Source organism: Pleurodeles waltl, chromosome 12 (assembly GCF_031143425.1).
Source record: "Pleurodeles waltl isolate 20211129_DDA chromosome 12, aPleWal1.hap1.20221129, whole genome shotgun sequence".
NCBI classification, from domain to species: Eukaryota; Metazoa; Chordata; class Amphibia; order Caudata; family Salamandridae; genus Pleurodeles; species Pleurodeles waltl.
The window spans coordinates 34636674-34652361 of record NC_090451.1 but is presented as its reverse complement, the minus strand read 5'-3'; the positions used below and the strand labels follow the sequence as shown (position 1 = coordinate 34652361).

Sequence of the window (15688 nt, the reverse complement as noted above, 5' to 3'; positions counted from 1 at the left end):
ATGGAGTCTCACAGTATCCACCCGCATGGAGTCTCACAGTATCCCCCCATGGAGTCTCACAGTATCCACCCGCATGGAGTCTCACAGTATCCACCCGCATGGAGTCTCACAGTATCCACCCGCATGGAGTCTCACAGTATCCACCCGCATGGAGTCTCACAGTATCCACCCGCATGGAGTCTCTCAGTATCCACCCGCATGGAGTCTCTCAGTATCCACCCGCATGGAGTCTCACAGTATCCACCAGCATGGAGTCACACAGTATCCACCCGCATGGAGTCTCACAGTATCCACCCGCATGGCGCATAGAGTCTCACAGTATCCACCCGCATGGCGCATAGAGTCTCACAGTATCCACCCACATGGAGTCTCACAGTATCCACCCGCATGGAGTCTCACAGCATACACCCGCATGGAGTCTCACAGTATCCACCCGCATGGAGTCTCACAGTATCCACCCGCATGGAGTCTCACAGTATCCACCCGAATGGAGTCTCACAGTATCCACCCGCATGGAGTCTCACAGTATCCACCCGCATGGAGTCTCACAGTATCCACCCGCATGGAGTCTCACAGTATCCACCCGCATGGAGTCTCGCAGTATCCACCAGCATGGAGTCTCGCAGTATCCACCAGCATGGAGTCTCGCAGTATCCACCCGCATGGAGTCTCGCAGTATCCACCCGCATGGAGTTCCACGCCGTGAACTTCCTTCCCACATCCAACAGCATGCTAAGAATGACTAAAAAATAACCTATATTTCACGAAATGTGAAGAACATTTGTTTATTATTAATAAAGTGGGATACGAAGAACTATGGATCATTGTAACTTGTATCTAAATATTGAAATTAGCTAGAATATTCTGCAGAAGAAAAATTCTGAGCTAATGTTTGTTTATTTTCATCTATCAGCTCCGTCTTGAAACTGGTGTAGCGTTAAATGTGATTAACATTTTACTGGGTTTCCAGGAAGAAATCCACATCTAAATTTAGGACAAACGTGTGACAAACTCTGTTTGAGCCCTTCTCGTCTTTCAGATGGACTGACTGACTCCTGTAGCCAGGCACAATGTTTCTGCTCTTCTCTTCGGGGTACTCTACACTTCGGGGTACTTTCCACCGAGTGTTAGGCAGCAGACAGTACTTCTTTAGGGAAGGGCAGGAGTCAGGGCTCCTCAGCCTTACCCGACAGCTCTACACTCACACCCCAGCAGTGGAAAGACAATCCGAGCCCAGACAGAGCTTTGCTCCAGTGCTTACTTTGTAAATAAAGAGGTGCCGGTGCTCAAAGGCCTCCTCTTAAACACGCGGCTGCTGCAATTAAATCTGCCAGCACTGAATACTGAGGCAGCCAATCCTGAAGCCATCTCGGGCCTCTTCAATTCATTTACAGCCACTCCCTGCCCCTTTAGCTTATCCTGCAACTTTCTACTTTCTCTCTTTGTGACGCTTTTCCGTTTTTCCCTTCATCCTTTTTTCCCATATGTGTCTTTTGCTCGCAGCAAATGTTTGAGGCCGAAGAATAAGCCTCGGCCCTCAAAAATAAGTGCCGGTGCTCAGCGCCGGAAACAACAAGCACAAATTAAGTACTGCTTTGCTCACAGCCGCGCCTTACTGGCTCCAGTCTCACCAGAAGGTGGGGAGCCCCAGAGTTCAAACCCTGCTCCTACGCCCCACGGCAAGAAATGGTGTTTATTTTCTTAATATTTCCACGTTTTTATCTCTGGAGCAGATGTGTGGGCAGGCCGCCAGGAAGTTAAGAGAACAGAACAAAAGCAGCAGGTACCCCAGTCAGGTTCAGCATTTCACAAAGCGCAGGTTTTTATGTTGTTTCCTCATTAATTCCTTTCCAGAGTCCCTCTGGGACTGACTGACAGACACGAGGGCGTGAACGCTCACACAGAACAACAAGCACAGTCTGTCCCCCTCCATACACTTACGTACACACAAATCACACTAACACACACTCACAGACACGTCTGTACACATATACAACCTAGAACAGCACATACACACAAGCCCACAATAAATACAGCGCTCCCGTTATTTTATGTCCACACATGCAATGCACACCCACAAATAATTGATTTTTATTGTGGTCCGAGGATATTCAAAGGAGCTGCCGTCTCTGTGCATGATTTGCCTTTCATGGCACACTTTTTGTATTTCCTAGGTCCCTTTGGTGTGTATGTGTGTTCTGAGGGAAGCAGTGTATAAACTAGAGGGTGGGAGTATGCGAGGACTTTGTGCATTGCATGAGGAAAGGGGAATGTGTGAGGGTGCGTAAATATTGTGCATGTGTACTGTGCACGGAGACTGCTTGCACCTTCCTTGGCCCACGGTTGCCTTTGCATCCGTTGACCTGGCTCCTCTCTTTGCATTTGCCACAGAGTCATTCACACAGCACGTGCGCTGTTCACCTGCAGTGGTTGGTACGTGTGGTGACTCACCTCCTGTGGGTCCACCATGCAGTAGTGGTACAGGTACTGGTTCATGAGCCCGACTCCGCCCACCGGTGAGTAGATCTGGTTGCACATCATCATCATTTGACTGTAGTACAGGCTGCCGGTCATCTGGGCGCGCGGGTTCACCCCAACGATGTAGACAATAGAGGCAATGGCCTCCAGGAAGGCCAGAATGGCGCTGACGATGATCACAATCAGGTAGAACTTCCGGGACCGTGACCCGTCGGACTTGGTGACACTCATGACGAAGAGCGCCAGGATGGCTACGAAGCACACCACCGCCATGGCCATCATGAACCCGCTGGCAGCCTGTGGGTTGGTCATGCCGTTGTACCCATAGCCCATTCCACCCATGGAGCCCCCATAGTACCCACCTCCGTAGTACCCACTGCTGCCATAGTACCCGCCCATGGACCCCATGCCCATCATGCCATAGTTGTACTCCCAGGCCAGCGTGGACGCCACACAGGCAAAGATGGCGATGGAAAGGAGGACCACCGTACCCTGCAGGATCCGGACGATGCCGGGCGGCGACTTCCACTTATAAAACTCCTGTGGCACATCCTCCATGTAGTAGGAGCCAGGCCCTGGTGAGTGGACATTGTAGGGGTCGCCGGGGGGCATGCCAGGCCCTGGTGAGTGGACATTGTAGGGGTCGCCGGGGGGCATGTAGCTCACAGACTGCACGTAGGCACTCGGTGGGCTGTACGTTGGGGGGCTGTCATAGCGTCTTTTGTCATACATTTTGTTCTGTTGGTAAGATGGCCCAACACCAGACGGTGGTCCAATCCGGGCTGTACAAGGAGAGGCAACAGTAGCCTTAATCTGAAAAGATAAAACATATCAAATACTTTAATAAAACATAAGCTAGCAGACATATCTCATTCAGTGCTGTACTGCAAGAACAAATGTAAACACATGGATGGAATGCAAGTTAATATACTATGACCTATAATTAGGTCTATGTGATTTTTTTTTTTATGCCAGCATAATCTTGTAATTGTATTTATATAGCACTTACTACCCCTGACGAGGCGTTGAAGCGCTTTTCGTGAGTAGCACGCTACTCCAGAACTCAGAAGGATTAGTGGTGGATTAGTATAGGGAAATATGAGTTAATCTGAGGGGTGGACATGCGAGTCGTTTACTTGGATTGAATAGAATTATGGAGGGACGGAGGAGGGAAGAATCCAGAAGTGTTATTTGGGAGACCACAGTAGTAAGATGAGGTTTGGGATGAGTAAAAGGAGAGATTGGGGAGGGAAGAGTCTGTAAAAAAAGGATTAGGGGGATCATAGCATTTAACGAGGTTTGGGAGAACTCAATGGAGAGATACACGAGGGAGAATTTGTTTTGGAGACCGTAGTAGAAAAATGACATTTGGGGTGATCCAAGGAGGGAAGGATGTAGACTGGGTTACTTTGGAGAATGGAGCAGAAGAATGAGATTTGGGATGAGTCAGAGGGTGGGGATAGAGGGTAGTTTGAGAGAGGGTCTAGGGTGAGACAGTAGTGTATTGGAGAGAGAAAATTGTTATTTTTTGCATAAAGTGAAAAATGTGAAATATTCACCATTTCACATTAACTTGAAAGCTTTCATAAGTTTTGGCCTCAGGCGACTGGATCAATAGAACATTTCTCACCATCCTCATATGAGACATTTTCTCTTGAAACCAGTATTTTGCCAGAATTCTGCTTGACATTTTTTGTGAGGTACACCCTCATGGAGGAAACACGCCTTTTGCCTATTATGCATAAACTTGTCGAAATATTTTGCACACCCACAGCTGTCTTGCTTTCTTGGAGGGTGCTGATGGGATAAAAGTATTGTCATGAATGTGAAAATTGTGCCTCTAATATGTTTTTTCTGGCTCAGCAAATTATTTTGCCTTGTGCACTGAACAAGGTGTGGGTCCACTAGAAGTGCTCTATGTTTTAGTGACATTCACCAGCCGAAAGCTGTGCGGGTTTGGGCCCTACTGCAGGCCCCTGACCAGGGGCACATTGAAGGAAGGCCCAGTGGACAGACTCCAGTGTGGAGGGTGTCTCGAGGAAAGAGGCCACCGGAAGCCACAGAGCTAGAAATCCACCGGTTGATGTTTATTTATTTATAAAGTTTTATATAGCACGAACATGATCCTTGTGGGTATCATAGCACTTTACAAATGTTCAGGAAAGAGGAGGCAGATGGAATAAACAACAACATAATCAAGGATGGAACAAGGTGTCCCCGGTGAGGGGAGGGACCACGTCAAGGTCCGAGACAACAAAACCAAAAATAAGAACATAACATGCGAGTAACAAACATAGGTGAAGACAATGCAACGTATCCGGACAGGAGAAAAGTTTGTGAGTTCCAAGTGCAGAAATGTGTTCCACAGTAGTACTTTAACTTATTTCTTGAATGATGCAGTTTAATCTGATTTCAGGGGGCAGTATGTACCTACGTCAGCACCACCCCAATAGAGCTGCAAACCCTATACACCCTCCTGGCCTAAACTCTCACTGCTCATCCCTGCTACCATTGGAGAGACAAGTGCACGAGAGGAGTATGCTGGCCTTCAGCTGCAGGACAGAAGTATGTGATGGCACCATTGGTAAATGTTACTACCTCCCAGCGATGCTGCGGATAATATTGACTGCACAACTGACATTCGGCCTTTTGGCCAGGCTCAGCATCTTGGGAAATGCTCACCTGAATGCAGAATGCACTGAAACAACTGTCAAACATTTTATTTTGATTTGCTAACATGGACAGTTTAATGCAATTGGTGCCTCAAGTTACCTGTTTTTGTCCGGTATGCAGACAAAATATCAGAAAAAAAATATCATGCGGACAAAATATCATGTCAAAAATATCGAGGGCGAAAATATTGTGAAGGTAAATTTCTATAGGTAAGCAAAGTCTTACTAAATATAACCACATCTATACACCTTGATGATGTATGTCTTCAAGGTACTTAGATGTGCAGTTAAGAATCTGTACTTACCATAAGAACAGTAAATCTATCCTCACCTATTTACACTTCTCTCGATGTTCTGGTCCTCGATATTTTTGTCACAATATTCGAGTTTCCTGTATTCTGTCAGTCATCCTTTGGACCAGATTCACCACCTCTAAAAATGCCCAGAATAGATCTATGTTTCTTTTACAACAATCTCCAAAGCCAACTATTTGTAAGTAATTGGTTTAAAAGGCTGGTGTTTCCCGTGTCACCTTACATTCTGTGAAAAACTCATGTTTGTTGCATCGTTTTAAAGTAATCCATTCTAGTTGATTAATCACCTATGGAGCAATTTGGAGCACCTATGGAGCTATTTTACAGGTGCACAAACATCAGCATTTAATAATTTAAATGCAATGTTATGATTCACAAAGCATAAATTTGCACTTGTAAATGATGTACACTCAAGAAATTACCCCGGTATTGTTAGGGTTATTCACGCCTGATGGTCGAGAGGTCTAGTCCAGCCCTACACCGGTCTACGAAGCCAAGCGTGGCCATGATTTCAAGGCTGCCCTTCTGTAAGTGTTTTCCACATAGGTTGGTTTGATCTAAACGTAAGTGATGTGGATTTATGATAGTTGGCAATCCGCCATGGAACCAATGCTTGTAATCCAACACTGCACATTACCCATAACTCCTCCGTACAAGGTACCACACAGCACAGGTGGGCATTATTACTTAGAAGCATGTAGCGAAAGATAGGAAATAGGGGCAAACACACAAAAAGGTATGAGATAGCACAACAGTATTTAATCCAGGTGTAGGCCACGCGTGTAGCACTGTGTCTGTTCTTTAAGGCCATATTAGGGTACAGGTCTTTCCCGCTGATGAACGCCCAGGATTAGACGAAGTCCCGGTATCCATGAGGACCACCCTAACGCTGCTCCAATTTAGGACAGAGTTGAAGACACACATCTTTAAAGAACACTACATCACAGTGGAGTAACCATCCATTTCTGCTTCAGAAACCCACTACTTCTCTTATCACTCGCTGAATGCGCCCTACCCTTGAACCCGTACAGCACTCCACTGCCCTCTGGCTAGATTTGTGACCTACAAATACCACCTTCATGCAAACTCTGCCAGGTCTGCAAGCTAAGACGGGTGAACTGTGTCTACAATAGGGGTGGGTGAAATGTTTAATTCCCTCCGGCAAAATTGTAGTAATTTAGCAATTCCGCGTTACATGAGTAATGCGGAATCGCTAATTAATTCAGCCATTCCGCTGGTATAATTAAAATCAGCGCTGTAATTGTTTAAACAGAACTGGAAGAGGGCGCAGTCCCTCAATGTTTAAAAATCACTGCAGAACAAAGTTTGATCTGCAGTGGTTCTTAATCATAGAGGGCAGCGCCCTCTTCCAGCCCTGTTTAGGTGCCACTGCAGTGTACATACACAGTGCTATGTAAGGGCACCGGGGGTATGCACTGCACTGTAAACTCTAGAGCAGGCCTTGGGTCCTATTCTGAAGGCCTCATCTGGAGTGTGCGCTCACATCCAGAGGCCACATTCTGTCTTCATACTCTCCACTGCGTCAACTCTCGAAGTCTGTGGCTGTACCACTGGATGACAAAACAAAAATAAACGTTAATTGTCATGTTTTGCCCACGAGCAAAACCGGAGAAAAAAAACATGAGTGGAAACTGAGAAAAGACAACTTAATAAAATAAAGTTAGCTTTAAAAAATAAAACTTTGCAATTTTGAGCCTGCTGGGCAAGTTTTTGCCAGTCACAAGCCATCTGTTTGCAGGGATTGGAAGTTAAAAACAACAAATAGTACATCCATCACGTCAGGAGCGGCGGACGAGCACGAATGAAGTTGCATCAATTAGTGCTTGATCTCTGCTCCACACAGAGGAACGGAAGTGATGCCTGGTGAGCCTTGACGAATTACCAGGCTGTTAAGAAGAGTGCCACGCAACCCAACAAATGGTGAGCAATAGGTGGGCTCCAAGCCATTTACTGAACACAACAGGGTCTCGCAAGCAAGACGCATGCGCAGGCACTCGCAGGCTCGACCCTAAGAGGACAGGGCCGTAGGCAAAGGAATAGTTTTTTAATAAACGGAGAGTCGGATGTTAAAGAGATACTACAGCGGCTCGGCAGGTAGGAGAGAAGCAGGACCGACAGGTGCGGTGATGCGTGTCCAGTGGCAATATCATGGCAACAATGTATCCACCTTTTGCAACGTTCAAATACATAGGCTTCGATTCAGTGTTTCTGCCATTGGAAGGTGGCCATTGGGAATTTTGACGCTTCCAAGCGGGATTCGGAAGATTCCCTTGTTGAGCAGGAGTCTGAACACACCCCGAGGGCTGTGGTTAAACTGCACACCACATGGCCAGTAAAATTACAGTAAATTACACCTTCCTAATTCATATATGCGTGTAATTACTATATGTCCTGAGACCAGGGATAGCTTTCTAGGACTGCCCTACATGGTTTCCAGCTGTATATCCTCGAAGTGTTTTGATATAGCACGATGTACCCAGAGGGTGCCAGGCGCTTCCTTGGGTGCAGTGGTGGGAAAGCACAATTACACACGGTAACAGTGACACGCATCCCCAGGATCATGGGGAGCAGACATGCAAGGGGGTGGGCTGCACTATATAGATAGCCCCAATTATTACCCCTTTGCCCCCAACGCTTTGCAAAGAACATAGGCGGCCTCGTGCTCTTAGTATCAACATGTCAGCGTGTCATGGCTCAAGCGACTACCCCTCTCCCCGCTGTTGGGCATCTTCAGGGCAACACTCAGGAGACCATTTTTATCCACAAATTCTGACGCTATGTGGTGGGGTGCACAAAATTATGAGGGAGGCTTGACTAAATTACGCAGCAAGTCAAGGCAAATTATGCAGCACAATTTTTTTTATAGTATTACTTCATTTTACTGCCATTTTTACGCATTCCAACACTGTCTGGACACAGATTTCATCCTATTAGTACCAGTGTAACAGCCAAATACGGAAATAAGAACTGATTATGGCCAGTTAAGCTTTGCAAAGGCTCTTTCGCTGCGTACGAACGTCTTCATGTTTAGCAGCTTTTGATACGTTTGAGCTACAAATGTTTTTTTTTTTTTTTTTTATCCGGATGTTATGCAGATGACTAATTATGAGGGATATGCGGCAAATCTATAATTATACAAAAAATGCTGTCGCACGACTCCATTGGCCCTCTACATAGCACTAACTGGCCAAAGTACATATTACATGTATGTTGACTGGATGTGGATTACAGCGCGTCGCACCCCGCACCTCTGTAGTCCAACTCATAACACACCCACGACGTGTAGCACCTCCCACAGGTGCAGCTAGGGATTGCACCTCAGTGGAGGCAGGACACCAGGGTTGTGGGCAAGGGGTGTCAGCCTAGAAATGCCTGTTGCAGAGGTGGAGTTTTCAAGTGTGACAAATACCATCCAGTTATATCTTTTTGGGGACTAGCTTGTGGTGCCTACGGTGCCAGATTCCACAGGTTCCAGTCAATACCAGATATTATTTCCCCTGTTAAATATTACCAAGCTTCACCTGCCGATATTTGTCACAAAACACATAATTAGGATACCCGTAGTAACCCACGTGGACTACAACTCCCAGAATGCAGCGCCTGCTAAACGGAAACTGGTGTCCCGGCCACTGCCGGAACCCTTGCCAGTGAGGTCTGTTGCCAGCATCACCGTCTTAAATTATTCACCTGTTTCCAGGGACACGAGGTCCCGGGAGAGACGTGCACACTGCTCCTTTGTTACCCCTCTCGGCTCCCAGCAGCACTCGCTGTTCAACCTACAACAAACATCCGCTGCGCGTCCCGGAAGTAACACACGGCAACGCCCCCGGGCCTTGTTTTTGTTGGGAAGGTAGCTCAGTGGGTTAATGCACCCATTGTCTGTCCTGGCATTTCTTAATTGAGCATTTCTGGATTAGAAAGACGATGAAGGAGCAGTAACACACTGGCACAACAACTTGCATGAATGTGTTGATGAACAGCAAATAACCTCGTCGGGGTAGTAAGCGTTATATGAATGCAATAACCAGCCAGAGGGCGTGTTGCTCATGAAAAGGGCGAACCCCGTGGGAGCCATCCCTAGCAGGCCCAGCAGGGCCCAGTCACTGCAACAAGAGGTGTGTAATGCCCTGTGAGACGGAAGTGATACCTCGGTATTAGCCACAGGAAGTGAAAGTGAGTAATAGGAGGGTGTCCTCGGTAGGCTCAGCCCCACTATTATCCATATGCACCCCTCAGGCTGCGCCAGGATGAGCACCGTGGAGTGGTCCATGAACGGTAGCGTTTGTTACCCAAAGCAGTGTTTTTTATAGACAGGTAATGTCTGGTATGGAGAGCCTACAGTCTCTCATTTCAAAATGAGAGTACCGGTACTACTCAGTGGGGGGGGCATTACCTTTAATGACGCGTACCAGCAATTCTCAGGGGTGCAATACGTTTAATTAGAGAGTAGCAGCATTTCTGAGCAGGTGTGCAGTTCATTCAGTTGGAAAGTACCGGTACTTCTTAGCAGCTGCAAGGTACTCTAACATAGTGAGTACCTTTACTTTTAGATTTCAGATGTAAGCACTGACCGAAGCCTTGACCTGACAGCGACGCTACGCCCCAGGAAAGGCGGTGAAATATGTGAGAATAGAGACATCTGGTCCAGGAGTCTCTCTCTCTCTATATATATATATATTTTTTTTTTCTGATCGTGGAACGCCATCTTGTACATCTCTTAGCCGTTCGTCATGTGACGACACAAAGTAAACACCAAGGTCTAAGTATGTGCAGCTCAGCAGTGGCAGGGTGACTGGAGTCATTAGCCATCTGGTGACACAGCAGGTGAACGCCCGTGTCCACGTTTACGCACCTTACCCGTGGCCAGGGTGACCGGAGTCCATACATCTGTGTTCGCGGTTCGTCATAAGATGGCATGTGTAAGTGTGCACACCTCAGCAGTGGCCAGTGTGACCGGAGTCCATACATCTGTGTTCACGGTTCGTCATAAGATGGCATGTGTAAGTGTGCACACCTCAGCAGTGGCCAGTGTGACCGGAGTCCATACATCTGTGTTCGCGGTTCGTCATAAGATGGCATGTACAAGTGTGCACACCTCAGCAGTGGCCAGTGTGACCGGAGTCCATACATCTGTGTTCGCGGTTCGTCATAAGATGGCATGTACAAGTGTGCACACCTCAGCAGTGGCCAGTGTGACCGGAGTCCATACATGTGTGTTCACGGTTCGTCATAAGATGGCATGTGTAAGTGTGCACACCTCAGCAGTGGCCAGTGTGACCGGAGTCCATACATGTGTGTTCACGGTTCGTCATAAGATGGCATGTACAAGTGTGCACACCTCTGCTGTGGCCCGGGTGACCGGAGTCCATACATGTGTGTTCACGGTTCGTCATAAGATGGCATGTGTAAGTGTGCACACCTCAGCAGTGGCCAGTGTGACCGGAGTCCATACATGTGTGTTCACGGTTCGTCATAAGATGGCATGTACAAGTGTGCACACCTCTGCTGTGGCCCGGGTGACCGGAGTCCATACATGTGTGTTCACGGTTCGTCATAAGATGGCATGTACAAGTGTGCACACCTCTGCTGTGGCCAGGGTGACCGGAGTCCATACATGTGTGTTCACGGTTCGTCATAAGATGGCATGCACAAGTGTGCACACATCACCTGTGGCCCGGGTGACCGGAGTCCATACATGTGTGTTCACGGTTCGTCATAAGATGGCATGTGTAAGTGTGCACACCTCAGCAGTGGCCAGTGTGACCGGAGTCCATACATGTGTGTTCACGGTTCGTCATAAGATGGAATGTACAAGTGTGCACACCTCTGCTGTGGCCAGGGTGACCGGAGTCCATACATGTGTGTTCACGGTTCGTCATAAGATGGCATGCACAAGTGTGCACACATCACCTGTGGCCCGGGTGACCGGAGTCCATACATGTGTGTTCACGGTTCGTCATAAGATGGCATGTGTAAGTGTGCACACCTCAGCAGTGGCCAGTGTGACCGGAGTCCATACATGTGTGTTCACGGTTCGTCATAAGATGGCATGTACAAGTGTGCACACCTCTGCTGTGGCCCGGGTGACCGGAGTCCATACATGTGTGTTCACGGTTCGTCATAAGATGGCATGTACAAGTGTGCACACCTCTTCTGTGGCCAGGGTGACCGGAGTCCATACATGTGTGTTCACGGTTCGTCATAAGATGGCATGCACAAGTGTGCACACATCACCTGTGGCCCGGGTGACCGGAGTCCATACATGTGTGTTCACGGTTCGTCATAAGATGGCATGTGTAAGTGTGCACACCTCAGCAGTGGCCAGTGTGACCGGAGTCCATACATGTGTGTTCACGGTTCGTCATAAGATGGAATGTACAAGTGTGCACACCTCTGCTGTGGCCAGGGTGACCGGAGTCCATACATCTGTGTTCACGGTTCGTCATAAGATGGCATGTGTAAGTGTGCACACATCACCTGTGGCCAGGGTGACCGGAGTCCATACATCTGTGTTCACGGTTCGTCATAAGATGGCATGTGTAAGTGTGCACACATCACCTGTGGCCCGGGTGACCGGAGTCCATACATGTGTGTTCGCGGTTCGTCATAAGATGGCATGTGTAAGTGTGCACACCTCAGCAGTGGCCAGTGTGACCGGAGTCCATACATGTGTGTTCACGGTTCGTCATAAGATGGCATGTACAAGTGTGCACACCTCTTCTGTGGCCAGGGTGACCGGAGTCCATACATGTGTGTTCACGGTTCGTCATAAGATGGCATGCACAAGTGTGCACACATCACCTGTGGCCCGGGTGACCGGAGTCCATACATGTGTGTTCACGGTTCGTCATAAGATGGCATGTGTAAGTGTGCACACCTCAGCAGTGGCCAGTGTGACCGGAGTCCATACATGTGTGTTCACGGTTCGTCATAAGATGGAATGTACAAGTGTGCACAACTCTGCTGTGGCCAGGGTGACCGGAGTCCATACATGTGTGTTCACGGTTCGTCATAAGATGGCATGCACAAGTGTGCACACATCACCTGTGGCCCGGGTGACCGGAGTCCATACATGTGTGTTCACGGTTCGTCATAAGATGGCATGTGTAAGTGTGCACACCTCAGCAGTGGCCAGTGTGACCGGAGTCCATACATGTGTGTTCACGGTTCGTCATAAGATGGCATGTACAAGTGTGCACACCTCTGCTGTGGCCAGGGTGACCGGAGTCCATACATGTGTGTTCACGGTTCGTCATAAGATGGCATGTACAAGTGTGCACACATCACCTGTGGCCAGGGTGATTGGTTTCCGTACATCCCTCATCGCGGTTTGTCACGCGATGACATGTTAGGTGAATTCCAGTGTAAGTCATCACATCACCTGTGGCCCGGGTGACCGACGTCCACCGCTGCTGATGCGTCAGAAGTGTTGTGTAGCACACACAGCTTGCAAGAAGTCGTCCGAGCGTGTCCCATGCAGCCTCCCTGTGCTTATTTGGGTGGAGGCAGAGCCAGGACCATGCAGCAGGCCACGGCGCTTCGCACCTGCAGCGTAAGGTGCATCCCTCCAGCCTAGCACTGTGTAGATCCAATGCCTTCGAGCACCACTTCTGGGGGGATTTTAAAGTGCCCAACTTTCAGGGGAGCTTCCACGGGTCCTGTGTCACGTATTTGTAAAATCTGGCAAGGTTTTGGGGATCTGGGGGCCGGCTTCCACCCATGTCCCATAGGCCCTCTGAATCAGCCCCAAGTTTCTAAATATTTCACAATTAGTAACTTGGAACACTTCCCGTCCCCCTCCCTCCCACCCTTTAAGCCTTGTCTTGAGGGGGTGCAACAGTTGAGCCTATCTCCAGTTGGATTTGGGCGACATATGTAGCAATGTGACACATTTCTGTAATTTGCCTTTGCGTAATTATGCTACATTGTGGCAAAATTACATACAATTATGTATAATTGTAAAATGTAAAACCATAATTTCACGCTGTATTATCTAGGAATTCTATTTCTTACTCTGTTATTATTGAAGCCTTGAAAAAGTCTTCTTGAAGACTAAACACGTGACGGCTGCCAGATGTTTGAGTGAATTGTGCTGTCCAGTCAGGACCATCTGCAATATCTACAGTGGTGAACTCATTATGTGGCAAGGCGAGCCCGGTCTGCTCCAGTGTCCTAGATTAATAATGCTTCTTGGCCGTAGTGTGCGCCTCGGGTGGTGGCCGGGCGCCTGGACACTGTTTGGAGCACCTGATGTGCATGAATTTATTGGACTGTGGGTTCACAGAACCCTTCTGATCTCATCAGATGTGAAACTGTTTTAAACCAGGGCTACTAGTACACATGTGTGGTTTCACCCTATAGGTTAGTGCAAAACGTGTTCTTGCAAAAATGTTTAGCTTCAGGATGCTTTTAACAAAAGCAGACTGAACAACATGGTCTCGTGCTCCCTCGAATGGTTAATTTCAAGGTAAATCTACAATGAATTTCACATAACTACGCAGCGTGCTACTATGGCGTAATTTTGCGTAACAAGCATAACACAGAAGTCACCAAGGTTACGCCTTCCGAGGTGGATATACTGAGTACCCAAGGTGGGTAATACATTACACTTGCTATCTTGGCTTAGAGACAAGACAGCTCGAGCTTCAGTGCAAAGAAGTACTCTTGCTGTCACCCTTACAAGTGACAGGTGTCCCGCCCCCTCCTCTCGCTCCAAAAGCGTAATCACTGTTATTGGCCCAATAAAGTATATTACAACATCCAGCCTGCACCTTTCTCTTCTCTCGGTGTAACTTTCGTGGCCTTTTCACACTCAACCAAAACCGTTTAGCGGCTCTGGCCCCGCTTGGCTGGTGCAGACCCCTGAAGTTCACCCCAGCACATGGCGCCCTTGAACACCCCAACAAACAGGCTAAGGAAGGAAAGGGCGCCCCTCTCTCCCGGGCCGTCACCCAGCGGACGTCCACTTCAAGGGCTTTCCTGACAACAGCGAAACTTGGCTCCCTGACAGGCTCAGAGAGGCCGTTTCTCCGGCACGGATCCAAGTTTTGGGCAACCTGTCAACCGTGAAACCAGGAGATGCGAGTTCTAATCCCGGTTCTCCGCTCCGCCTCACCATGTGATCCTGCGCCAGGCGCTTCATTTCACCTAGCCGCAAGTCATGTCTGTGAACCCGAGGACTCTCGGCGCTGTGGTGTTAAATTCAATAGGTCAAAGAGGGCGCGTGTTAACTTTTAAGGAGTCCTGAACCATTGTGTACTTTTCGGAGACGAAGAGACAACAAGGGCACCTTTCCAAAGCGCCACGAAGCGAGTGTTGCGATTAAAAGTCACAAGCTCGGCTGATGGGAGGGTTGAACCCCAACACGACCCGAATACTTGTTAGGGAAGACTCGTGGCATCCGGACGTGCCTCAAAAGGCAGGTGGGATTGGGACAGAGTCACGCCATGCCAGGCTGCCTTCAGGTGATTTCTTGTGGTCAGGTGCGTGCCTGACTCTCTCACGCGCCTCCAGTCAGGACAGTCTGCCCCTGACCGCCCTCCCACCCCTCCATCCCCCACGGCTTCCTACCTGCGCTCAGAGCCAGTCACTTGTTCTGTGTTTCAGGTCCCACCCTGTCCTCGGAGGGCGCTGGTGGCCTCTGTGCCCTTGGGGGTCCAGGCAGGTCCTCCGCCCCCCTTGGCCACTCGTCCCCCGCGGGGGCCCGGCTGGTGTCAGATCTGTGGGTTCAGTCCCCTCAGGGCCCCTCTCTCCCTCGGCAGTCCCTGCGGCTCTGGGGCCACACAGCCCCTCAGGCTCCTCCGAGGCCCGCCGGTATGGGGGACCCCAGTAGCTTGGACTCGGGGGTCACGCAGTCCTCGCACTGCCCTCAGACCACCTTCTCTCCTCTCTCCTCAGGTGTTTTCTTTCCCTTCCTGGCTCTCCCTGCACAGGGCACTGCCTCGGATTAATCATTAAGGGCTGGGAGAGCCCCCCCTCCTTGCGGGAGGAGAGGGGGCAGGTCCACAGGGTACCACTCCCCACCACCAGGAGGCGGGGCAAGGGAAAACCAGGGCAGCAGGAAACTTCATGGATGGGGCGGTGCGTGGGGAGGCAGACGGGGGTGGGAGTTGGGAGGGGGGAGAGACGGAGCTGGGGGAGAAGGAAACGGGGGGGTGGACTGATAGGCTGGGCAGGGGTGGGCAGGAATGAGTGAGATTAGAA

At 49.2% G+C, this 15688-nt stretch overlaps 1 protein-coding gene across 3 annotated transcripts in view; it reads right to left on the bottom strand.

Annotated features, from left to right (window-relative positions):
• The window catches only part of LOC138267584 (occludin-like), a 57681-nt gene extending 42268 nt beyond the window's left edge, over positions 1 to 15413 (bottom strand). The window contains exons 1-2 of one of the 3 annotated variants that reach the window (XM_069216641.1): positions 15056 to 15413; positions 2452 to 3291 (exon numbers count right to left, since the gene is read on the bottom strand). In XM_069216641.1, coding sequence (XP_069072742.1) covers positions 2452 to 3210 — 759 coding nt within the window. In that variant the 5' untranslated portion in view covers positions 3211 to 3291; positions 15056 to 15413. Of the gene's footprint in view, positions 1 to 2451; positions 3292 to 9172; positions 9253 to 15055 lie in introns of those variants that run through there. The other 2 variants (XM_069216643.1, XM_069216642.1) reach the window with 2 other exon arrangements.
• Positions 15414 to 15688: the final 275 nt, after the last annotated feature.